Source organism: Sporobolomyces salmoneus, assembly GCF_050403485.1.
Source record: "Sporobolomyces salmoneus JCM6883 DNA, S_salmoneus_JCM6883_v1_ctg3, whole genome shotgun sequence".
NCBI lineage: Eukaryota > Fungi > Basidiomycota > Microbotryomycetes > Sporidiobolales > Sporidiobolaceae > Sporobolomyces > Sporobolomyces salmoneus.
In genome coordinates, this window is record NW_027481160.1 from 203,664 (window position 1) to 227,343 (window position 23,680).

The 23,680-nt window shown below is 50.8% G+C and overlaps 7 protein-coding genes across 7 annotated transcripts; 2 read left to right on the forward strand and 5 right to left on the reverse strand.

Moving 5' to 3' along the window:
* Nucleotides 1-192: 192 nt before the first annotated feature.
* JCM6883_002179 (serine hydrolase domain-containing protein) lies at nucleotides 193-1,898 on the reverse strand (the record flags this gene model as incomplete). The annotated part of the gene is made up of 7 exons (XM_076628862.1): nucleotides 193-309; nucleotides 410-441; nucleotides 502-986; nucleotides 1,054-1,164; nucleotides 1,233-1,261; nucleotides 1,330-1,415; nucleotides 1,481-1,898. The coding sequence occupies 7 exons, from the start codon at nucleotides 1,896-1,898 to the stop codon at nucleotides 193-195; spliced, it is 1,278 nt and encodes a 425-aa protein (XP_076491045.1).
* A 492-nt stretch (nucleotides 1,899-2,390) lies between these two features.
* JCM6883_002180 (uncharacterized protein) lies at nucleotides 2,391-4,536 on the reverse strand (the record flags this gene model as incomplete). Its single annotated transcript, XM_076628863.1, has 8 exons — nucleotides 2,391-2,807; nucleotides 2,886-2,980; nucleotides 3,099-3,634; nucleotides 3,702-3,768; nucleotides 3,838-3,869; nucleotides 3,936-4,110; nucleotides 4,218-4,298; nucleotides 4,404-4,536. 8 exons carry the CDS (start codon nucleotides 4,534-4,536, stop codon nucleotides 2,391-2,393), a joined length of 1,536 nt encoding a protein of 511 aa, XP_076491046.1.
* Nucleotides 4,537-5,038: 502 nt separating this feature from the next.
* Nucleotides 5,039-6,330, reverse strand: JCM6883_002181 (uncharacterized protein; the record flags this gene model as incomplete). The annotated part of the gene is made up of 3 exons (XM_076628864.1): nucleotides 5,039-5,608; nucleotides 5,704-6,178; nucleotides 6,245-6,330. The coding sequence occupies 3 exons, from the start codon at nucleotides 6,328-6,330 to the stop codon at nucleotides 5,039-5,041; spliced, it is 1,131 nt and encodes a 376-aa protein (XP_076491047.1).
* A 425-nt stretch (nucleotides 6,331-6,755) lies between these two features.
* Nucleotides 6,756-9,680, reverse strand: JCM6883_002182 (NAD-dependent malic enzyme; the record flags this gene model as incomplete). Its single annotated transcript, XM_076628865.1, has 15 exons — nucleotides 6,756-6,787; nucleotides 6,865-6,889; nucleotides 6,957-7,182; nucleotides 7,243-7,381; nucleotides 7,446-7,738; nucleotides 7,803-7,893; nucleotides 7,959-8,066; nucleotides 8,132-8,319; nucleotides 8,379-8,554; nucleotides 8,614-8,647; nucleotides 8,713-8,815; nucleotides 8,876-8,953; nucleotides 9,014-9,099; nucleotides 9,168-9,283; nucleotides 9,420-9,680. 15 exons carry the CDS (start codon nucleotides 9,678-9,680, stop codon nucleotides 6,756-6,758), a joined length of 1,956 nt encoding a protein of 651 aa, XP_076491048.1.
* Nucleotides 9,681-10,625: 945 nt separating this feature from the next.
* On the forward strand, nucleotides 10,626-12,431 carry JCM6883_002183 (uncharacterized protein; the record flags this gene model as incomplete). The annotated part of the gene is made up of 1 exon (XM_076628866.1): nucleotides 10,626-12,431. The coding sequence occupies one exon, from the start codon at nucleotides 10,626-10,628 to the stop codon at nucleotides 12,429-12,431; it is 1,806 nt and encodes a 601-aa protein (XP_076491049.1).
* Nucleotides 12,432-13,030: 599 nt separating this feature from the next.
* On the reverse strand, nucleotides 13,031-18,092 carry SMC5 (DNA repair ATPase SMC5; the record flags this gene model as incomplete). Its single annotated transcript, XM_076628867.1, has 20 exons — nucleotides 13,031-13,372; nucleotides 13,437-13,579; nucleotides 13,654-13,723; nucleotides 13,784-13,861; nucleotides 13,927-14,162; nucleotides 14,246-14,396; nucleotides 14,468-14,601; nucleotides 14,677-14,749; nucleotides 14,853-14,995; nucleotides 15,078-15,252; nucleotides 15,346-15,444; nucleotides 15,510-15,641; nucleotides 15,708-15,954; nucleotides 16,023-16,144; nucleotides 16,226-16,508; nucleotides 16,604-16,854; nucleotides 16,931-17,084; nucleotides 17,188-17,417; nucleotides 17,485-17,650; nucleotides 17,734-18,092. 20 exons carry the CDS (start codon nucleotides 18,090-18,092, stop codon nucleotides 13,031-13,033), a joined length of 3,588 nt encoding a protein of 1,195 aa, XP_076491050.1.
* Nucleotides 18,093-18,194: 102 nt separating this feature from the next.
* Nucleotides 18,195-22,485, forward strand: SEC10 (exocyst subunit SEC10; the record flags this gene model as incomplete). Its single annotated transcript, XM_076628868.1, has 14 exons — nucleotides 18,195-18,369; nucleotides 18,481-18,644; nucleotides 18,762-18,831; nucleotides 18,934-19,181; nucleotides 19,284-19,382; nucleotides 19,472-19,602; nucleotides 19,687-19,861; nucleotides 19,941-20,411; nucleotides 20,488-20,951; nucleotides 21,037-21,114; nucleotides 21,204-21,439; nucleotides 21,510-21,720; nucleotides 21,788-21,850; nucleotides 21,915-22,485. 14 exons carry the CDS (start codon nucleotides 18,195-18,197, stop codon nucleotides 22,483-22,485), a joined length of 3,156 nt encoding a protein of 1,051 aa, XP_076491051.1.
* Nucleotides 22,486-23,680: the final 1,195 nt, after the last annotated feature.

The following is a 23,680-nucleotide window of genomic DNA, read 5'->3' on the forward strand; positions in this document are numbered from 1 at the left end:
TCTCAATTCCAATCTGGGTCGGGACGTGGCTTCAAGAACGAATTCAAGCTGCTTCTGGGTAAGGCAGCGAATCGGGTAAATTACGAGCAAAATGCAAAATACAAGTTCTTCCTCGAGAACGCTCGTTTCTTCCTCTCTCTCCTTGCGTCAATTCGCCGTGCCCAGAAACTGTGCGTCTTCGCAAAGCCTTCATCATCTGCGCATCTCATCCAGTCCTTTGTACAGCAGCGGCTCAACTTCTTCCCAAACACTCATGAAGTTCTCGTGAGAATGGGGGACAATGCAGCTCCAGACGATGAACGCGACGTCCTAGGGAGAAGGAGGAGGGGTCGAGGCCGTCAGCGCATCATTGGAGAGGAGCGAAATCGGAAGCAGGAAAGAGGGAAGATGCGACGAAGCTTTGACGAACCTTCTCGCGATCGACTACCCAGAAAGTGCTCGCTGCTCTTTCATTCGCGTCAGTCTCTATCAGCTTATTCACCAGACTCAAGCTCAACTTACCAGCTCCACTCCAGGCCAGCGCTCCCCTCGATCTCCCGCTCGGAAAGCCCTCTCCGCTGGTCAAACCTCCGTACGCGAAATTCACTCCTTCGAATTGTTTACCGGTCCGATGACTCCAAGGATCCGAACGTTCTTCGACGAACGGTAGATAGCTTTTCATGATCGGATCATCCTTGTTTGACGAGTCGAATCGAGGGCGGAACAGGAGATCAACTGTTTCTGGTCGAAGGATCCTCCTCTGCGAGTCCGTCGTATTCAAAGCCGAAGCACAGGTGCCTCCGAGCAATAGAGATCGTAACACTTTGAGGTAGGATTTCGGAGATCCCGAGAGACCTGCTCCTCCCCAAGCGATACTCGTCGGGAATTTCATATCGGAAAATGAATAGGGAGGGAGAGGCGAATCATCTGAGGGAGGAGGAGGTATTGTAGCCATGTCGACGCGGCTGGGACAGTTCTGGAAAGTCATATCGGTGATATCGAGTGGGCTGCATCAACATCCGATTGTGAGCTTGATTCAGTGTGAAAATAGAGCAGTGGAAGGTGACAACTTGCTCGAACAGATTCTTCTGGAGGTACTCGTCGAATGGGATACCGCTCGCTTCGGCGACGACGAGAGCTAGCCAGTCAGTCGATGAGCCGTACGCGAAAGCTGTCCCAGGTTGGCTGTTGCGAATTCGAGCCGATTGTCAGCTGCCCGTTCTGACATGGACAGTGAGACAGCACAGACTCACAAGACGTAAGACGTGCTTGTGAGGGACTCCTGAGGGCCGACGAGAAGCTGAGAGAATGAGCGTTTGTTCCAAGCTCGAGATAACGGAATAGACTCACTCGAACTCCATTGTCCGCGTAAAGCCAAGGGAGCCCACTCATCTTCTCCATCTTACTGACGAGAGGATTATAGGAAAAGCTGAAACCTGGTTAAGAATCCACAACAATGAGCGAAGATTGATCGATTCGCTGAGAGGAAGACAAAACGAACCTGCCGTGTGAAGCATGAGCATCTCAATCGTACACTCCGTCTCAGCGTCCTCGTACACCGGCTCGTCGTCGTCGGTGAATCCCTTGAGGACCTTGAGACCCTTCAACTCGTCAACGTATTTCGAAGCTTCTTCCTCGACTCGAATGACTCCCTTTTCCACGAGCTGTAGAGCAGCTATGACCGTGAAGAGTTTCGTCGCTGACCATAGCGGGAAAGTGCTTTCGTCAGAAAGAGGTGATTGAGTGTCGTTCCGCTCAAAGCCGGCGACAGAGTTGACAAGGTGCTCCTTTTCCGAAGTCGTTGCGAGAACCGCGAGTCGAGGCAGTCCCGTGTTCTTCGCCTTCGAGTAGTCGTCGAAAGATCCCTTGACGATACGATCGATCGCTAGCTTGTAGTGGTCGGGGAAGGAGGGATGCATATCGTCGAGGTCGGAGAAGAGCGATACAAAGAAGAGAGTGGGAAGTCGCGTTCGACCGACGACGAGCGCATAGCGAGGTCTAATCAGATCCCCAGATGGCGGAGCGAGTCGCTTGAGTGATCCGGTTGCGAAAGGGGTACGAATTGAGAACGGAACTCGACCTCGCTGAAATTTCTCGCTGCTTCTTTGCTGTCGTTTAAGGGGCTTCTACGAAGAACATCGGGGAGCGCAAGAACGAATTGGAATTGTATTGACGCTCCGAGGGTAGTAAAACAGGTGGATCGAGTGTCTACGCAAAGTCGAGGGGGTGAACGAGAGTGAGGGATCAAACGAGAAAAGTTCCGACGAGTAGAAGTGCGAGTGCTCAAAGTGAGTAGTGAAGACAAAAGTAGGAGAGAACGATATTGCGGTAGTAAAACGACGTGGGAGAGACCCGGAGAGAGAAAAAGTTCGAACCAGCGAACTCAACTTAAGTATTTTGGTGTGAAGAGTCTATAGTGAGCAGACGCTGATTTCCCTCGTTTGATGTTGACGACACCACTTCGACTTGTCCCTCTTCCTCTCTTCTTTGTCCTTCCTAGCCCTTTCCTCCAAGTCGTGATAATTCTTCGCGATGAATCTTTTCAATCCGGGAACTCCCTTGACAGCTTGAGCTTGACCGGCTGCAGTCGATTGAGCAGTAGAGAATTGAGCGAGGATTTCGGTACCGGAACGATCATCCACGGGGAGGAATGGTTTGTTGAGGGTTGACCACACGAACGTCGAAGGAGCGGGTTGAGGATGAGCCGTGATTTCGTGAAGTTCGCGAGCGAGGAGAGTGCAGTAAGCATCCAGGTCCAAATCGCTTGCGTCATACCCAAAAGGTTGTTCAAGCGCTCTTCCAAGCTCGAGGAAACCGAGGAAAACAGTCTAACAAGCTCGAGAGGTGAGAAGCCAGAAAGAGGAGGAATCAAAATCCAATAAAGCGATGAAACGGGAAGTACTCACGGCCGAGACAAACTCCGCAACAATGGTGAGGTAGCCAAGAGAAGCGTAGATCTGGAAGGGCAGGAGGAGGAGGAAGACGTAGGTGACCGCTCGAACTGTTTTCAACCGAGAATCGAGAATCAGCAAGGACGATTCGAAATCCGTTTAGACTCCGGGTGATCGAATAGAGAGCGCGTTGAGGAGGTCTACCTAAGAAGGAGAGAACAGACTCACGATGGATGTTGTAAGCGAAAGGCAAAGGCGTCGAAAGTACCCTTTCCATCACGGCCAATGCGTCGGAAAGTTGGTTCAACGCGGCGAACGAAGGACCGACGAGAGTCGCTTCGATAGTCTTGCGACGCATGACCTCGGCGAGGTAGCCAGAAAGGAACATGGAGATCTCGAGGGGAACGTTTGTCGTTGCGAGATTCTTCGGTCGTGAAGCTCGACCCAAGAAACTTTTCCACATCGGTTTGAAGATCCTGAAGACCGGCGCATAGTGAAGGAAACTTCTCTTTGGAGGGTTGTAAGCCGGAGCGAGGCGAACCTTTTTCGTTGTCGTCGGTTTCGTCTTTTCGAATTCGAGCTGCGAACTAGCGGCGGTCGAAGTCGAAGCTTGAAGGATCTTCTCGGGCGAGTTCGAAGACGAAAGAGTCGCATAGTCGTCAACGGGGATCGAGACGGAACCATCGGGACCGGGAGAGCGCCAGAGTCCGCTCAAATCATCTCGGCCTCCATCGAGTCCTTCGATCGAGGAGACAAAAGAGTACCTACAGTAGCGAACGCCCGTCAGTGAGGGAAGGATGATTCGAAGACAGGTCTGACTGCTTGGCGTACTTTGGAAGAGGAGCGACCAAGTCGTAAAGGTCTTCAAAGTAGATTCCGCTTTCTCCTCGGACGTAGTCTACCGCGTGCTCACAGAATCAGCTCAGCTCAACAATAGGGATCAGAAGAGCACGACGAGGCGACATACGCTTGACCGCAGCAGCATAAGCTTCGATCAGTCTGAAATATTTTCAAGTTGCATCAGCTTTCGTCTCTCACGCTTGAGTCCATTGATAGTGAGCTCACCCAACCATGGTTCTCTTTTCGATCATAGCCTTCATTTGCTCGACTTCCATCTGTTCAGAACCTGGTTCAAGCTCGGCGACTTCGGGTGCGGTCAAAGTCGTCGACGGATAGTGAAGCCAAATGAGCATCGCGAGATTGCGAGAACCCAAGTTGAGCGACGTCCATGCTTGTCGTCCTGTCGAGAGTGAGCAAGTACGCAGAGTGAGTTAACTGAACAGAGAGAGTTTCGACGAGACCTGCGACGAGAGGTCGGGAAGAAGAAGAAATGGGTTGTAGGCTGACCTGAGTTCCACCTCTCGAGAGCGGAGGAGGATCGTAACGACAATGCGAACGACAACATCGTACTCAAGATGCCGAGCATGACTGTCAATTCGCGAAGTAGCGTACAGAGAGAACGAGAAATCAGCACTCGGTTCCCCCTTCCGTCTCCTCTCACCGTCAAATCGATCGAGTAGGCTTCGGACTCACTGGTATTGACCTTCATCGCATATCCCGTAGTCTCACATCCAACGGTGATCGCGACAGACACGAGCGTGAAGAACAACGTCTGAGGCCAGATCTCCGTCCAGACCGTTTGACCTATCTTCTCAATGAATCCCATGGTTGCTGAGTGTATCGTCGAGCTGGCTTGACTGTGTGAAAGAGATAGAAAGGGGGTTAGTTTAGTGATCAAATTGAAACGCCTCGAGATCTCCCCGGGTCAAGTGATGAGACTTACGGTGTTCCGTTTGACTGTACGTAGACCGGCTACGAGAGGTTAGAAGGGCTCGCGTTGAGGATGGCGAGGGAGGAGGAGACGGGGAGACAGACAGAGAGAACAGGAGAGGAAGAGCGCGTGCTGCGTCCTCTGGCAGATGAAATTCATTCAAGCGCGTTTTGCTCTTCTGCGGTGAGTTGTGCGTCGCATGTCGATAGAGTACAGCGAGTCAGTAGGAGAGAGAAGAGAGAAGCCAAGGGTCCCCGGTCTCTTCGGTGTTTCTGCTTCCTTCTCATTCTCCCGTTTCAGCTCTGACCAGCTACGTTCGACTCTTACTCGCAGACACTACAGAGGGATATACGGATAGATAGGAAAGAGAATCCACAAAGGGGGAAAGAAGAGTTCATCATCTCGCATTCTTCAAAGCTTGATCCACCAATTTCGACGTTTCTTCCTCCTCCTCCTTCTGGTCCCGTTCTTGAGGTTTCTCATCCTTGTCCGAGTATCCAGGGATCCAACTGCTAATCGAAGAAGACCAAGTTCCCGTTCTCTTGAGGTCGACACGAGGAGGGAAGATGGAAGAGACGAATGTATTCTTCGTGGCGTCAGAGGGAGCAGGCGACGCCGCAAGAGTCGGAGCCGACCATCCACTGAGCGAGGAGGGTGTACGGGAGTGTCGAGGAGGCGATGCGAGAGGGGAAGAAGTAGGAACAGGAGTAGATTTTGGAGTCGAGAATTGACTCTCTCCTCCGACGGTCCCGACGAGTTGAAGGCCTTTCGGTTGAAAGCCTCCTGACGACGCTTGACGAGTATGGCCGAAGCCAACGGGACGTGAACGAGGAGGCGAGACCGGAATCGCTGGAATCGTTGAGGAAGAGTCGGAAGGACTCGAACGAGGAGGAGGAGGGATCGCTGGAATCGGAGTCACCGCAGTGACAGGGAGGGGAGAAGTCGTAGGTAGATATGTGTTAAGGGACTAGAGAGCAGCCAAAGTTCCAAGTCAGTGAAAGAACAGATAACATCGAAAGAAGTGAAACGCGCAGCTTTGTCCTCGCCTTTCTTCTCCATCACGGCGTCAACCTTGGTTTCTTCGCTGTACTGACTCGTACTCGTCGAAAGAGGTCGCGGGAAGTCGGGACGAGAAAGAGGAGGGTCGTAGAGAGCTTGTCCGCCTGTCGTCGTTTGAGCTTCGTTCGCTGCATATTCCGTCGGTCCCGTCTGAGTCGGAACGTATCGGGCTGGACTTTCGCCTCCGTTCGTAGAGGGTCCTCCTTGACGGGCATCTCGAAGGAGACTTGTCATGGGACCAAGGTAAGCGCCAGGTGTGAAGTTTCCTTGCCTCATTTCGCGAGCATTCGGGACTCTGCCCTGGGTCAACACACTCGATCCATCCGGAAGTTGAATCCATTCGGCTCGCTCACGATCCGCCGAGACCCGAGAGGAGGCTCGACATTTGCGAATCGTCTCCCAAACGAGAGCGAGGAGGACCAGAGAGGCGAGGAATGCGAGGACAATTGCAAGGACGAAGACGGTCGCAGGTGGACGTCTATAGAGTCGAGGGTCAGAAGACATCAGATGGCGAGATCTGTGGGCGAAGCGACGGTGGACTCACTCTTGCACCCATCTCTGAAGGGATTTCCCCCAATCTTCTACGACATTCCGCTTAACGAGTTCGCGACGAACGATTGCTGGCGACATGAGGTGAGCAGGAAGAGGAAGAGCCGTGACCGGCGTGTTCAGCTCGCTTGAAGCTCAAAGCACGAGCCAGAACAACACCGCGGAACAAGAGGTCTGTGCGCAGCGACGACGACCTTGATCCGTGAAGTCAAGAGGTTCCGCACGGAGTAGGAACGCTCGCAACGCAGACATAGTTCGACACGATAGCGATGGAAAGGAAAAGGAAGATATTGATCCGATATTTCTACGATGCGAGCTTTCTAGGGGGTGAACGCTATATGGTGAGGCTCTAGGTCAGAGAGGAAGGTACGGCCAGGGGAAATATGAACTGCTGATGTTGGGCACGGAAGAGAGAACTGAGATAGATGCGAATTGGAAGAATGGCATGCCGGGTGGATGAGATGTGATTGTCTCTTTTGAGTGTTGAATGTTGTTCGAGAAGAGGTTTACTTGTCGACAAGCTCGAGAGGTCGGTAGACTGTGACAGGACGACGAGCGAGAGTCAGCTCGTCAGAGAAGCGAATCTCGAATAGTTCACGGAGAGGGTTGACTTACCGGGATCCCATTGGTGTCCACGAATCTGCAATCAGGTGAGGCAACAAAGTCAAATCACAGCATGTGAATAAGTGATCAAACTAGGAACTCACCTCATCCTCAGTCCAAGGCTCGTCGCGTTCAACTTGGGAAACTCCTTCTTCTCGCGCAGAGTTCGCAACCGCAAGGGCGACCTTGACGGAAACATGTCGAAGATCCTTAAGGGCGGGTAAGAGAGACTCGTTGGGATCTTCGAGGGCGGGAGCGAGTTTCGAGAGGGCCGAAATTCCTGCCGTGATCATCTTGTCGGTGAGTCGCGATGCGCGAGAGACGACGACTCTGCACATGAGACGTCAACGAGATGTTCTAGACGTGATGAGTGTGAGAGGAAGAGCTCACCCGAGACCGAAACCGGGGTAAATAAGAGCGTTGTTCGCTTCAGCGATCTTGTGAAGTTTGCCGTTGGGGTTGAGTACAGGAGGGAAAGGAGATCCAGTAGCCATGAGAGCACGACCTTCAGTCCATTCGTTGACATCACCTGTTCTCGGCCAAGGTCAGCTCTCGACTCGAAACCGGCGAAAGAGAGGGAATGGGTAACTGACTCGGATCAGCTTCGGCAAGACGAGTAGGGTTCGAAAGCGGGAAGATGACAGGTCGAGCGACGTGTTTCGCCATCTCTTTACAGATCTCTTCCGTGAACGCTCCAGACATGGTCGAACAACCGATCAACATTGTAGGTTTCGCCTGTTTGACGACTTCCAACAATTCGATTCCCTTGTCGCCTTCGGAGCGCTTCCAATCCTTGACTTCCTCGGCGTTTCGCGTGAAGAGTTCTTGTCCAGGTCGAAGAGAGGATCCCATATCGTCCGTCAGGAGTCCGTGACGATCCACGCACCTGTGCGGCAGAAGGAGTAGCGTCAGCATCGTTCCTGACGTCGCGAAGAGAAGGAAAGTCGTACCAGAAGATCTTGCGAACTTCCTCGCTTGTGAGTCCAGCTTCGAGCATCAAAGCGTTCCTAATGCCATCGAGAATTCCAAGTCCTGCGGTACCTGTTTCCTCCCTTGCCCTCTCGTCACCATGCGGTAGATACTGTAGGGAGAGAGCGAACGCTTACCGACGCCGAAGAGAGCGATTCTTTGATCTTTCAACTCAGTCTTCGTCACTTTACAAGCCGATACAAGGGCGGACAACACAACAGCAGCAGTTCCTTGCATATCGTCATCTTTCGTACCGTGACAGTCGTCAGTGACTTGTCAGTTGAGCGAGAGGAAGAGAGAGAAAGCTCACTGAAACAACTCTGTTTGGGACGGAATTTCTGCAACAACCTACCCGCGTTCGCGACTCCGAAATCCTCAAAGTGTAGCATAGCTTGAGGGTACATCTCTCGAACTAGATCGCAGAACTGATCGACGAAAGCGTTGTATTCGGCTCCTCGGATTCGAGATCGTCGGAATCCGAGATAGAGGGGATCGTTACTGTAGCGAACGCGGGTCAGTCCTACTTAAACGGTCCATGATAAGAACAAATGACTTACAGGAGAGCAGGGTTATCAGTACCGACATCGAGAACGACTGGCAAGATTCGAGAAGGATCGATTCCTCCTCCGAGAGTGTAGATGTTTCCCTTTCCGATACTGATCAAGATACCTCCTACTCCGAGATCTCCGAGACCGAGAATACCTTCGGAATCGGTGACGACGATGAGATCGACCTGTGAGAGAACGAGTGCATTAGTATGCGAGAACGGGAGATATGAGCAGAAAAGCTCACGTCTTTCGGTCGTTTCGCTTGAAGGAGAAGTTCACTGATCATGAGAAGGCCACGTGAGCCTAGTGGAGGATGCAAGAAAGAAAGAGAGTGCAAGCCTACCGCATGCGGTGTCGACCTTTGTAACTGAGGAAAAGACCATCGGGCCTCCTCCAGATCGTAGAGTACTTCTGAATCGCAGTTCCGACGGTGGGAGTATAGATGACTGTCCTCAGAAGAGTGTCAGCGGTCGAAGTATCGACGGTAAGGGCAAAAAGCAACTGACTAGGTAAAAGTTCGTTGAGGTGACGGAGGCAGAGGTTGTAGAAGAGAACGTGATTTTGGTCACGAAGGGAAGAGAGGACTGTACGTGTTGCTGAGGGTTAGTTACGACGAGACCGATAGACAAGGAGAAGTGACTTGCAAGTGTATTTCGCGAGATCCGTGGGACGTTCTCTCAACTGGTTGTAAGCCCGTTTACATTGTTGTTCAAGCGTATGGGATTCGTGCCTGTAGCATCATAGCGTCTTCAGGTCAGCTGTGAAGCTCATAGACAGATCTGGGAGAGAGAAACTGACGGGAGTAAACCGAATAAACCAAATTGATCCCTCTCTTCATTCGTGAACGCGGCACCTTTGTTCAGACTCGGTTCGTTGAGGAGAGCTCGACCGCGTAGAGCAGTCCAGATCGGTCGCTACACGGAGGATAGTACGAGAGAGTCAGTCGAGTGGTTTTCGGCCGGCAGCGAGTCGAATCCTCTCTCAACAAAGCCGAAGCCTCTCGCGGTGTGCCGTACAGAGAGGACGTAGTAGTGCAAGGAAGAGACTTACCTCGTTCTTCTTGTGGCTCAAGAACTCCTCATTCTGTACCGTTGAATCCTTCTTTCTGACATCTTGACCCTCCTCGTCCTTTCCCTTTGCCTTGAGTTTGTTACCCTGAGAAGACGACGCCTGGTAATCTTGATGAGTCGACCCCGAAACTGATCTAGTTTGATTCCATTGGCGCGCAGTAGCAGTGGAAGATGCCGAGAGTCGTAGAGTTGGGAGAGGGAGAGTCGTTGGGGACCGAAGGAGCGAAGTCGAAGGTCGCATCTTCTTTCGCGGGACTTGGCGCTGGCGAACAGGAGAGAGTAGAGCTCAACGGAAGATCTCGGGAGGAGTTGCACACCGAGTGCTGCCGACCTCGAATTGGAGGAAAAGCTGGGGAGACAATCTATTTTTCGTTGTTTGTGGAGTCACTCTTCGTTCTTTTTCGTTGCAGTACAGTACGCCAGTATGCAAACAACGAGCAATGTGTACGAATAGTCGCTCAATCGTAATGTAGCGTACAACCGCAGAAAATGCACGTGAGACAAGCTTCTGTTGTTTCAGCCGAGCGAACCACCTCTGTGCCGCGTCTCGCTGTGAGTAAACCTGTTGTACAATGTTTGAGAGCAGCTAGACAAACGAAAAGTCGAAGCGAGTGAGAGAAACATGGATGTTGAGTGATGATTCGAATCGAATTGGACGAGTGCATGCATGGAGGGAGGTCGTCAGAGCAGATTGCGGCAGCTACGGACTGACGGACAAGAGTGGAGCAGTTTCGATTCCTGCAGTCGAAACCTGAATCGTCAGCTCGTCGAGGAGGAAGAGGTTGAGTGATCCATCCGTTTGAATCTCGAACCTTTTCTGAAACGGTCGACCTCACTTTCTCTCCAAATCTCTCCACTCAGTTTTATTCTCCTTACCTTATACCCACCGGGATCTTATTACTACCCTATCGCATCTTACGACCACGGACACTTCCACCCCTCTCTCGATCAACGCCGAGGAGTCCGATTTCCCTCTAGTTTTTCCCATCCTCCTCCCCTCTCTCTTCTCGTCTTCCATCTCACGCAAAGGGCTCGATAAAGGATGTAAGTGATTCTTTGGCTATCTCTCACGTATATGGGCCAGCTAGCTGACGTCCAGAGGGGGAATAGAAGACGGCAAAACAACTTGCTCGGCGATCGTTCACTCTGATTCGCTCAATTCCTTTCCTCTCCTCTTCGACCTCCGATGGAACAGGAACTATCGGCAGTATCGACTTTCTTAGCTTCTTACTTGCCACGTTCGGCCTCGACTTCGTTCCCTTCCCAACTCGAGCAATCTCTCGCCACAAGATACGCCCGTCATTGGCATCCTGAAGACCCTCAACGGGGTTCCGCCTATCGAGCCCTCTTACGCACTTCAGTATCGATCGATCACGATGTACTCTACGCAGCACAACAAGCGGGGTTAACGAAGGAGGAAATCAGTGAATCACTTCTCGGCAAGGAACATCGATTAACTCTTGGAGAACGTTGGACTATCTGGGTCGACCCGGGTTGCGTCGCGTTGAGGATCGATCGGGGAGATGGTGGTGCACCGAGGGATGGTCAATTCATCGAGATTTACGGGAAATTACCCGACTCATTGAGTAAACAGGCAGTTTCGTTGGAGTCAGTCAACATTCAACAAACTTCCCTCTCTCTTCCCTCCGTCGCGTCCAGCTCTACTCCTACCGTCGCCGATGTCAATGAAGAACCCTCGAGTCCCGTCAAGAGGTCGAAAGCGATTCAAATCTTGCCTCCACCAGGAGGAAGAGGAGCTCTTCAAGCAATGACGAACGCCGCCCTCTCGCCTGATTCTCCTGCACCTACTCCCGCTCGACTCCCTCTCGCTCTCATGGCGTCCCCTCTCATCATCCCTCCTACCCCGGTTCGACCTCTTCCGACTTCATCTGCTGACGGAGACGTCTTCTCGCCGACTCCCGCCGGATCTTCCCACCTCGCTCCTCCTCGTTCTCCTTCGCCACGATCGCACCAAGACTCCCTCTCTCCTACTCTTGGTCACGGTCGCCCGTCGTCGCCGCTCGGAATGCCCAACTTCCAACGTCGACCTTCGTCTCGTTCGTCTTCGGTTTCGTCTCGTACCGGAGGAGGCGACAGCGATGGAGAAGCTTCTGGAACCGATTCGATCTTTTCGGCCGCTTCGAGCACCGATAGCCTCACGACAAACTCGTCAACTTGGAAAGGACTCGATTCGAAATCTCGAGACCTCGTCGACGCTGATGGGTTCCGAGTCCCGGCACTCCCGATGACTCGTCCTGGATCGACTGGTCCCTTTTCGTTCCCGGCGTCGTCGTCTCGATCGTCGCACTCTCACTCTCGAGGTTCTTCGGTTTCTTCCCTCGTTCCTCCTCCTTCTCCCGCTCGTTCGATCGGAGGGCTTCCTCGTTCCCAACCTGGTTCTCCTACGAAGCCTCGTCGACGAGGAGTCCGAGGAGGTCAAGGTCGTTCCGAATCCCGTACTCCAGGAGGATCTCACCACGAACACTCGGCATCGATCTCTTCGATCTCTTCCGTCACCTCTTCGACCTCTTCGACAATTGGAGGAGGACCTCGTTCCCCTTGCACGCCTTCTGCCGCCTCGATGAGACCCCCAACTCCTTCGTCCGCGATTCGATCTCGCACTGAAACTTCGACTAGTTCTACTTCGACTTCGGCTCTCACCGCGACGGAATACTCGAACGGTCTCGTCAAGGTCCTCGGAGGCGGTGTATTGCTCGGATGTGCGAAATCCTGTGGATCGGCTCGAGCAACGAACACGACTGGCTCGACTCCGGGAGGAACTCCCTCCGAGGAAAGCGGTCGATCTCGACGAGGCAGGGAACGTCGTCGAGGAGGAAGAGGTCAAGGTGGTCAACAACAACAACCCGGAGGAGGAGCGAACGGCGCCGTCTCGCCAATGGGTTCATTCTCTTACCCTTCCCCTTCGCCCATCTCTCCCGGAATTATGCATGCAAGCTCCCCTGTCTGGTACCCTTCTCCTCGTCATGTCTGAACCGACCTAAACTCAGCTTTATCACCAAAAACTCGCCACAATCGTTTCGAATAAAATACTCCCATCCCTTTTCCCTCGGTTTTATCTCTCGCGCTCTCCTTTTCGACTTTCTTCCCCATCACGCCGTCTTCTTCGGTTCTTTTCGCCTCCTCAAGTTTGGTTTTGGTTTTCCGACTCGTCTTTTCTCTCAATCTTTCGTGTGTTTGCATCTAGTTCAACTCATTCTCTCTCTCTCTCGAGCTCAATCGTTATTTCTCTCTCATCACGTTTTACGACTTCATTATTCCCAAATCATTTCATCCACTCATTACATCCCCTTCGACTTTCTTCTCTTATCGTTGCTCGTTATTTTCTACTTTTCAACAGTTTCGGAATCCAATCTCAATTGTTTACTACTCTTCTACGAGTCACCAACTTCTCACGAGAATGCGACTGAGATACTGCGAGAAGAGTTTCCTGATTAGCAGAGACAGAAAGTAGTAAATCCAGATTGATTGAGGACAGAGTAGTTGACAACAGTACAAATGAACGAGAGAGAGATACAGCTCAAGTAGAGAGATGACAAACGAAGAGAGAGTGTGTGTGTAAGAAGGAGAGTTTTAAACAGGAGGAACTTCGATCCTACCCAACCTCCTTTCCCTATTGAGTTGTCTCCTCTTCTCGACCATCGCTTTCAACGACAAATCTTCCGGAATGAACGATCCAGAATTGATCACCAACACCTTCATCTTTTCGTGGTAGACCAAATCGGGTAACAACTTCGGAGTCAAGAGGAAGTATTGTCCGACGTCGTCTTTGCAAGTCGTTTCGACGAGCATCTTGTGCATGTTGCGTTCGGCGCGTTGATCCATTCCTTGATTGATCTCGTCGACTAGGGCGAAGGGAGCTCGGGCGAGTTCGGCGAGAGCAAGGAGGTAAGTGACGGTAGTGAGAGCTCGTTCCTGCGAAAATTCCAATGTCAGTCAGATTGGCTTCGGGGAGACTCGTGATGATAATGGAACTCACTCCTCCAGATTGACGTTGACCACTTAGAACATGTAGGCTGACATCTCCGGCGTCCTTGTCGCGGAAACTGACCATGATTTCGATTCCCCATTTCTCGTAATCGTCGTCTTGAGCGAGTCGTACTTCTCCGAGAAGACCGAGAGCTAGAACACGAGTCATTGCGCAACTCGATTTAGTCTCATCCCTAGAAACAACAATAGAGATGCGCGAAACTCACTGTCGAAAGAAGCGGTGAAACGTTGACTGATATCTTGAACGAGAGTTTCGAGTTTCGGGAGCCATTTCGACTGATGGCAAGTCGTGTGTCAATCTCATGTACGAGTAGACAGACGGAGAAAACAACTCACCTTTGTGTCCGCGATCAATTCTTTCGATTGATCCAATTCCTCGGTCGCTTCTTCGAGTTTCTCCGTGAGGTCGATAATCTAGAGACAACCAATACATCGTCAGCACAATCACAGAAAAGAGACGAGATTGGGAAGTAGCTCACCTCTCCCTTTCGTTTCTTGTAAGCTTCGAGAACGGCTGGAGAAACATCGATCATGCACTGTAGCTTTGCGACAATCTCGTCCCGTTCCGTCTCGAGTTCCTCCAACTTAGACGATTCGTCCTCCCTTCGTTTCTGAACTCGTTCGTTGATCTCCTCATCGGCTTCTTCGTTCGCGGTTTGAGCTTCAGTCAATAATTGTGTACCTTCGTTCTTCAAGCTCTTGAGTTCTTTCTTGGCTGTCAACGCGGCAAAGAGAGACAGAGTCAGTGCGACTCGGAACAGCTGCGAGAAAGAGTTTAGAGGAGAGGAGAAAGTTTACCGGTAGACAAGTCGGATTGAGCTTTTTCGAGTTCTTCATCACGTTCACGAACGAGTTGTTCCATCGTTCGATGATCCGAATCGGCTTGAAGAGCTTGAAGTTGGAGTTTGATCACGGCGTTTTGGATTCGTTGGTTCTCGAGAATGAAATCCTAAGCGAATCGTCGGAGCGTCATCGTCAGCAAAGAGCTGAGCAGAGACTCGATCGAGCGAGCAGAGTTACCTTGTATTCGAGAGCGAGTCGAACTCGTTTGACCATGACTTTCTTCATGTCTCTCGCGATTTGTTCCCGTTTCTTGTCTCCCGAGTTCCTCTCTTGAACAGCCAATTCTCGATCGAGTTGTTTCTCATAAGTCTCTGTTGATGCCGAGTTTGCACAGAAGAATCAGCTACCCATGATCGATTCCGGATACTCGGGAGGTATAAACTTACGAAGTTTGATTCTCGTTTGGAAGAACTTTTGACGAGCCTTTCCTAACAGGTCTTTTTCGTCCTTGAGTGCATTCTAGAACGACGAAGCAAAAGAACCAAGGTCAGTCTCTTCCATACCTCGAGCAAGCCGAACGAGACGAGGGAGAAGAAGAAGTGAAAACTTCGGAAAAACTCACTTTCTCCGCTCCGAGGATGTTGACTTGTTCATGCAATTCCCTACCGATCTGTTTCCTCTTTTCTTTTTTCTCCAGCAGATCCTTGATCTCCTCTTTGATTCGATCTACGTCGGTCCTGAGTTGTTTGACGACTTCTTCGTCGACTGATCGATTCCCAAGTCAATTGCCAGTCAGCCACTTTTCACAGCAGGCAGGCAAGAGAGGCGGGGGGAAAGGACGACTCACCACCACCGGAAAGGATTGCCGCATTCTTCAGCGCACGAGATTCCGTCATGGCGTTTCGTTTTCCGTATTGCGAGATCTTGACTGAGACGGATCCCTCTCGAGTGTAGTAACGACTGATACCACGCACGCTTGAGAGTTTCTGGTGGTTGAGCGGTCGTGGGATGATTTGAAGTGGCTAGAGGACGACATTGGACGGGACGGGAGAGGGCAGAATTCAGAGCATCAAACGAGAACATGGGAAAAAGGGAGAGAACGGCGAATAACTCACAACACGACCGAGACTGTGTTCGTTCGCCAGCCAGGCGATGACGGCTCTCGGACCGTGTAACATGTCGCAAGCAAGTGCATCGAAACCGAGTTCCTTGAGCTGGAAGCGAGCGAAATTTCGTCAGTCTCGTCGTTTGATTCGTCAAAATAGAGAAATCGACTGACTTGATCTTGGTTCATCAAACGGTTCACATCTCCAATGTCGTTCAATTCAGTCGCATTGATTTTCAATCCGCGAGTATCGGCCAATCCTCTCATGAAGAAATCGTAATCTTCTCGTTTTTCGAACAAGAACGTCTGAATAACTTGAGGGGTCAGCATCTTTCTCCATTTGGAGTACAGAGTGATCGGCAGTAGGCTTACTCGGAAGGCGTCTCGACTGATACCTCCTTCGATCATTTGCAGAACAAACTCGTCCCGTCCTTTGAACGCCAATTTCCTCCCTTCAAAGTTTTCCTTCGGGAAGACTGACAACCTCGCCGGTTCGTAACATTCTCCTTTCATTCTATGTTTGTTTTCCCGCAACCATCGAACGGCTTCCCAACATGCTGGCTCGTGTTGCGCCGTGTTTTTCTCGCGAACAACGTGAGCTTGATTCAAATGCTGGATACTGAATTGCGGACACGATTGATGGTGAGTCTGTATCGCGGAACAAGTGAGAGACGGGAAAAGGCGCACCGATCAGCTTTGTTCTTTCCCTCTTGATTCAAATCGTTCAATGTTCGCTCCATCCCATTGATCTCGGCTACGAGTTCACCAATCTGATCCTCTTTTCCTGCCTTTTCTCGACTTTTGTCATGCTGTACAGGAATCAGATACTCATCGTCAGTCTTCTTCTTCCTCCTCACGCTCAACGAGATATAGAAAGAGCTTTAGCTTACGATTTTCGCATCAATCTCAGTCGTATCATTCGCTTCCGGTTCAACTCCATCCCCAACGATCGGTCTCAATCTCTCAATCTTCTTTTCCAAATCCCTAATCGTCGATTTCCTACTTTCTTCTTCTTTCCTGATTCCCTTCAATTCGAGCGCCAATTCTTCCGAATCTTGACTGTTCTTCTCGACTTCTTCCTTTTTGCGTACGGATTTCGATTGAGAGGTACGATGTTTCTTTTCGAGGGAGGAACAAGCTTCGGCGGAATTCTTCGCGATCATGTGAAGTAACCTACTCACACTCTCGTTCAGTCAGTACAGTCTCACGAACGAGCGCCGAGCTCGATCACAAGAGAGAGGAGAGAGGAGAGGGAGTTTAAGGCTCACTCTTTCGAATCCTTGAACGGTTTATTCTTCGCCTCCAACTCGTTAACCTCATTCTCCAATCGATTCTTATCACTCTTGACCCTCTGCATATCCTCAAACACCCTCTGATACCTCGCATACTTCGTCAAGATCTCGACGACGCCCAAATCTTGTTCGTACTGTTTACGTTGTTGGAATTGTTGAACTTCTTTTTCTGCGTCGGCTTGTTTGCCCGTTGCTCGATCAAGCTTCTTCGAATATGTATCGACGTTCTAGCATCATGGGAGAGTCATCACGAGGGGTCAGCCAGCTGAACAGAAGGGAGAGAGGAGGGAAAGAGAGACTGACGATTTGTTTCTCTTTTTGAGCTTTGAACTCGTCGATTAGGATCTGATGCCAGGAAGAGAGGTTGACGTCTCCGGCGGCTTTTTCGGTTTCCTGCAAGAGCTCAGAATGAGACATCATGGCGAATGCGGCGACTCGATCTTGCGGGAGGAAAGTACTGAAGGCACAATCGAAAACGAGAGAATCGTCAGTTTCTCAGCTCTTTCATCGCTTTGAACGAGCACACGTGTAAGCAGAAGACTTCGGACGGGAGCACTCACCAGAGATTCCCAACCTGAACCGCCAAAGCTTCCATCCTTTCCCCTACTTCCTGAACTTTAGCTACTTTCCCATCGAGATAAAACTTTGTCTTCTCTGAATCTCTCGACAGATACCTCCTCACGACGAGATTGTCTTCTCCTGGGTGACCCTTCAATTCGATTTCGATCCAACATTCTTCGTTCGAATCGTTCTTGCAATAACTCGAAAGTTTCGTTGATCGACCCAAAACCTGTCGTTCCTCTTCTCTCGTCAGTCTAATCATGGAACTTTCAGACTGAATAGTCAAGAGAACGCACCTTTGCAGGGAATCCGAGACCGATAGCGATAGCGCAAGCGATTGTAGATTTTCCAGTTCCGTTCGGACCAATAATCATGTTTAAAGCGGGTCCCGGTCTGAATTCGACTTGATCGTAGGTCAAGAACGATTGACACGCGATTCGAACGATCGAACCAGTAACGTAACTGTACTCATCGATTCAGAGAGAAACAGAGGAGGAACGTGAGCCAACTTTCTCGAACTCAATAGCGAGAGCACGACGACTGACCCAGTATCGTCTCGAACGAGTTGTTTCTTCTCCCCTGATCTAGCTTTCGCATTCTCTGAAGCTGCAATCCCTTGATCTCCCTCCTCATCCTCTGCCTCTCCATCCTCATCTTGTTCCTCCTCCTCCTCCTCTTCTTGATCTGCATGCACGCGTTTCTTTCCATTCGCGCCTCCTCCATTCGAATGTCCATTCAATCTAACGCGTTTACGAGCCGTAGCGGGAGATGAACCCGTACGTGAAGTCGCGTCTTGATCTTCTTCTGTTTCTTCATCGGAAACTTGAGAGGGTTTACGACGAGTACGACTGGTCGGTTCAGGTTTGACCATGATTTGATCGGCTTCTTCTGCCGAGTCGCTCATTGTTCGTGAGAAGTATTGTCGAGTTGGAGAAAGAAGAGAGCCGCGCGTTAGGATTTCATCTCTCTCGCACTTTCTTCTCGAGCCTCTGAACGCGACAAAACGATGGGGGATAGACCTCCCCTACCTCCTCAACCCCCCACCAAGGCGAACTCAGCAGGAGGAGGAGAGGAAGAAAAGATCTCGTTATCGACGTTCCAATCCTCTTCGTTCGATGTATCGCAGTTCGTTACACAGTTGATGAGCAAGGATGTTACATTAGCTAAATCGAAATCCGGTAGTACGTGCTCCTTTCCCTTTCTGAAGACCTCGCGAGAGAGGTGTCGCTCCACATCCGCTCCCTCCCTCTCCCTCCTCTCCAGGTACTGATGATTTAATAATGAGGTGGCAGCTTTCGATCCAACACCGCATATTCAAACATTGGAGAAGACGCTCGCCCAACTCTTACCGTTACGGAAACAAAACGCTTTGAAAACCCAAGAATTGGAGAGACAGGTCAATCAAGCGGAGAGGGCTTATAGAGGGGATGTGAGGGGCGCGAAAGCTGGATTCGAGGTGAGGCAAGCCTCCATTCTCTCTTCGCAACGAGCGTGAAATGGAAGAGAGCGAGAAACTGATGGAGGAAAATGAAAACTCACGATTTCGCTCGTCTTGGTTGTGAGCGGTGTATAGACGGTGAATAGTCAGTTCCAGACATTGGATAATAAGATTACTTCAGTTGGGAGAACCGCCGTCAGAATAGGTGAGCGAACTCGTTTCATCTTCCCAGTTTTCGTTTTTCCCTCGCCATCCATCGCTGACATTCGCTTCTTTCTGCTGTCTCGCTCCCTCGACCCACGTCCAGGTGAACAACTTGAATCCATTGATCGCCTCCGTCAACGCGCCTCCGAAGCCCATGACCTGATCCTGTACTACAACGAATTCTCCTCAACCTCCTCGAACGGGGAAGGGAATGCGGGCAGTGCTCGTCTCGAACACATGAAACGTGAAGGTGGTCGAGAAGGTCGTCATAAAGTAGCGGTCGCGGCGAGGCGGTTGTTGAGTTTGAGTAAAGAGGTTGATGGGTTAGGAGGTGTTGAGAACGCTGAGAGAGTGAGTTTTCTTAACCTTTTCTCCCATGTCCCGTGTCTTGAACGAGGAGATAAGAAGAGGAGACTGATGACGATGATTCGTTGGGTTGGGATGACGGTGTAGACGAGAGAAAGTATAGAAAGATATTGCGAGAGGTTCGAAAAGGAAATGTTGAAGTTGTTCGATAAGTATTACCGAAGAGGGGATCCGAAAGCTATGGCTGTAAGTCTCCTCCTACTCCTCCTAGTCTTGCACTCTTCTCTTCATGACACATTGAATCGAACGAACTTAATCCGAGGATCACTTGACAGCACTGCGCTCAAACTTTACAAGACTTCAACGGAGGACAAAGTTGTATCCAGATCTACGTGAATCAACACGATTTCTTCATCTCGAAAGACCGTGTACAAGAGATCGCGGGAGGTCTAGTCGGTGGAGCGATGTAAGTTCATCTCGCTCTCTGTTTACTCGCCCTGTCGAGCTGAGCTCACTACGTCTTTCGTCTCGCTTGTCACGTATCACGTAGATGGGAGAGCCTACCAGATCCGAATCAACCCGCTCCGAAATCCGAACCAGGTCTCTCGAATCTGTACGACGAAATCCGAGTGACAGTAGGTCAAGAAGCTCAAATTGTTACCGCCGTGTTCCCGAATCCTTCGATCGTGATGCAAGTCTTCTTACAGCGAGTGTTCGCTCAAGTCGTTAGTCATGCTGTTTCCCATCACTCCTGATCCTTGTAAGGGTCGAGTTGAGTCCTGATGGTACGAAATCTCCTGACAGATTCAAGGATACATTGAAACCCTGATCGAAACCGCCTCCTCCTCTTCAACTCTCGCCTACCTCCGAATTCTCCATCTCGCACGAGCTCAAACGAATTCCCTCGTCGAAGATCTCAAGTCTCACGAGTTCTTCCGTTCCCTCCTCCTCACCTCCTCCGCAAACTCTTCCTCTTCGACTTCCTATCAAGACTACTCCTCACATTCCCATTCCCTCTCTGCGAGTGGTGGTCCATCCCTCCTCAATCCTCTCGGTTCATCCACTTCGAATTCCCTCACAATCACCGGCGGATCGGGAGGAGGAATCGGCGCGACAGGAGGAGGTAGTTCGATCACTCAAGTCAGTCAAATGTTGGACCAAAGTATCGAAGAACTCTTTGTTCCTTACATGGAGGGATCGAGGTACTTGGAGAAGGAAGGGAAAAGTTTGACGGAATTGTACGCTGGGAAATTGATCAGGTTTACGAATTGGCATGTAAGCGAGAACCCTCTTCCACTGCGTCAGATCCAGGTACTGATGAGGAGTGTATCGGGGTTCGTCCTTACAATAGAGAGCGACGAATAAAGCGAAATCAGGAAATACGATTTTCGATCGGATGGTGACTCAACTCTCGAACGCCGCTCATCAAGCTCATCTATCCTCATCATCATCGACTACGACTCTCTCTTCTGCCGCAACGAACCCTTCTACACTCGGACCAGGTCTGTCGAATCCGTCAAATTCGACCACATCGTCCTCGACAAACGAATTCCAATCCCAACAAGATTCATCTCGTCTCGATCGACTAATGAAGTTCTCCGGTCTCTCAAACATCACTACTTCGTCTTCATCTCCCACCATCGGCTCTCACGAAGAAAACGTCACAGGAGGAGGAACTCCCACAGGAAACGGAGGCACAATGAAGATGTTCGAAGAAGGCGATGGAGAATTGAACCTAGAAGTCGCCGAGAGAATGTTGGAATGGCATGCGGAAGCGATCGGGAGAATGGTTGAGCTCAGTCCCGCGGGCGATGTGTAAGCTTTCTCTCTCTCCTTGCGAATCGGTCTGTGCTATCTCGGTAGCGAGAACGCTGATGATAGATCTGAGAGAAACTTACAGACCGAAGAACGCGTTCACGCTGTTGAAGGTTTTGGCGGATAGTTTCGGGAAAGCGTATCTCGAAACTTCGCTCGATACGTACGTCTCACTCTCGATCTTATATTCCCTCTTCCCTAGCTCTCGTCGTCTAGAACGGAAGAAACTGATCAGTGCCTTCGAGCGTGTAGAGCGATCCACCGACTCTCGTTCTACGACCCCAAACTTGAACCCTCTCTCTCGATCCTTCGAGTTCTTCAACCAGCCGACATGATCATGCAACTCTGGCAACGCTACATCTCTACAGCTCTCGTACCGCTCGCAGGTACATCAGTAACGGTGAGGAGGGAAATGGCGATTTTCTGTAATCACGTTTCAGTGAGGATTGAAGGCAAGATCAATTCGATCGTTCAGCGAATGACTGATGGTTAGTCCCCTCCTCTTTTTGCTCTCTCGAGACGAGTGAGTGGAGCTGATGTCGTGAGGGACCGAAACAGGAATCGTCTCGTATTTGACGGTCTTGCTTTCGAAACAAAAGAAATTGGACTTCAAACCCAAGAACGACGACCTCGCTTTCTCTCGAATCAATACCGAACCGTGTTTACTCGTCTGCGACTTCTTGAGTAAGGTCAAAGATGTTGCGGAGGAGAGTCTGTCGGGAAGGAATCGAGAAGTGTTTTTGACCGAAGTTGGGGTTACGTTTCATACGTACGTCTCTCTCCAGTTACACTCTGTATTGTTGATGCTAAGTGAGCTAGTTTGAGTTGGACAATAGGTTGTTGCTGGATCATTTCAAAAAGTTTTCAATCAGCGCGACAGGTGGTTTGATGTTGACCAAGTCAGTCTATGTCCTCTTTCTCCTCCATCGCTCCCCGTACTCACTTTTATCGTCGACCGTATAGGGATCTCGCCCTCTATCAAGACACAATTTCGACATTCTCCCTCTCCCCTCTAAACGATCGGTTCGAAATGCTCCGACAACTCGGCAACGTCTTCATCGTTCAACCCGAAATCCTTCGCTCCTACCTCAACGAATCGTACCTCGCTCGAATCGAGAATCGATTATTGAGACCGTTCGTCATGATGCGAAGCGATTATGGAGATTTCGGGAGGAAATTCTGGGACGATATCTTCGGAGACACGACACCCTCGACCGCGACAACAGCGAGCACGACGGGCGGCGATGCGTCGAATGGAGCGTTAGGGTTCGCGAAATTGGGAACTTTGGGCAATTTGAGTTCGTTGAGCTCGTTCGGTCTTGCCAATCCTTCGACTCAATCGACAACGACGACGACCTCGAACGGAGTGTCAAACATAGGTATGGCTACTGGAGGAGGTGACGGTTCAATGGCGAGGAAACAGAGCTTGTTCGGGAATTTGATGCGAGACTTCGAGGGTTTAGGATTGAAGGATGATTCGACGACATCTTCCGAGTTCGGCAGCAAACGTGGAAGTATGATCAGCGGACATTGAATGGGTATCAGGATCGTTTGTTACAGTTCTGTTCATTGTTGTAGCCCCTTTATCACGTTTTCGGTTGCGAAGTTTTCGTCTCTCGGTCCCTATCCCCTCATCAAGAGCCTGCTTCTCTTCTTCATGTAGGAGTGCACCGTGTCGCTCGATACTATGGGCAAAGAACCGCGTATAGCGCTGGCGTTGACGAAAGTCGGAATCACTGTCTTGAGCGCAAGATCATCCGTTCAGCTCGGAGACAGAAGGTTTCAGTATCGCATCGTTACAACACTTTACACCTACCCCTGATAGTGGAAGCGGCCCCTTCTACACGGACCGAGACTTTATCGTTCCTGCGAATGATACCCTCCAAATCTGGAGTTCCTGTGCTTCCTGACGATACCGATGCTCTTCCTCAAGCTGCGAGTGAGATCCGCTGTGTGGTTGTCTTTGATCTTGTGTTGAGGTGAGACCGAAGTCGAAATAACCAGCCAACTTGAACGTTTGAACCCCGACGAGATCGAGATCCTCTCCAGTCTGGTTCCCCTTTGCGCCACCTCCACTTTATCGCTTGACTTGTGTCGCCAGCTTCGTTTCTTTCGATCCTCAGTGACGTAGATGGAGTTGGGAGATCGCAGGGGTCATTGATGAAGAGTGAGTCTTAGGAAGAGGATTCGGTGTCTTAGGTCGTAAGCGAGATAGAACTTTGATCGAAGTCGCTGAGAGGAAGCTGTCGCAGAGGCTGAGTGGGGGGAGAACTGATTGTGGGAAGAACACCGTTGACCGACCGGGGCTCGTCGATTTCCGCCGAAATTGCTCCATTCGTCTAAATTATCCCTCGCATGACTACCCAGTTGCACTTTTCCCGGCGTCTCTGTATCGGATCCCGAGCTTCAGGATTATAGGCTGCAGTTGGGCGAGTCGAAGGGTCGATGAGCAGAGTCACCGCGTGATGCCTCGGATCTGCGTCGACCTCGCTTGCCACTCATTCTCCCCCACTGGCGCGTCCAATCGCCCGCGGCCCCCCTAGGAGCTTATACGAGTCTTGGAGGAGTGATGGAGTACAGAGCAGCGTTGCGAAGACATCGGCATCGAATCGGATTGTGCGAAGGGAGAGTGAGTTTCGAGGTGAGCTGCGACGAGTCGGATTCGATGAGCAGGAGTCGTAGAGCTGGGCACGACTGAGCGGTGGGACGTGAGCTTGAGCGAGAAGAGG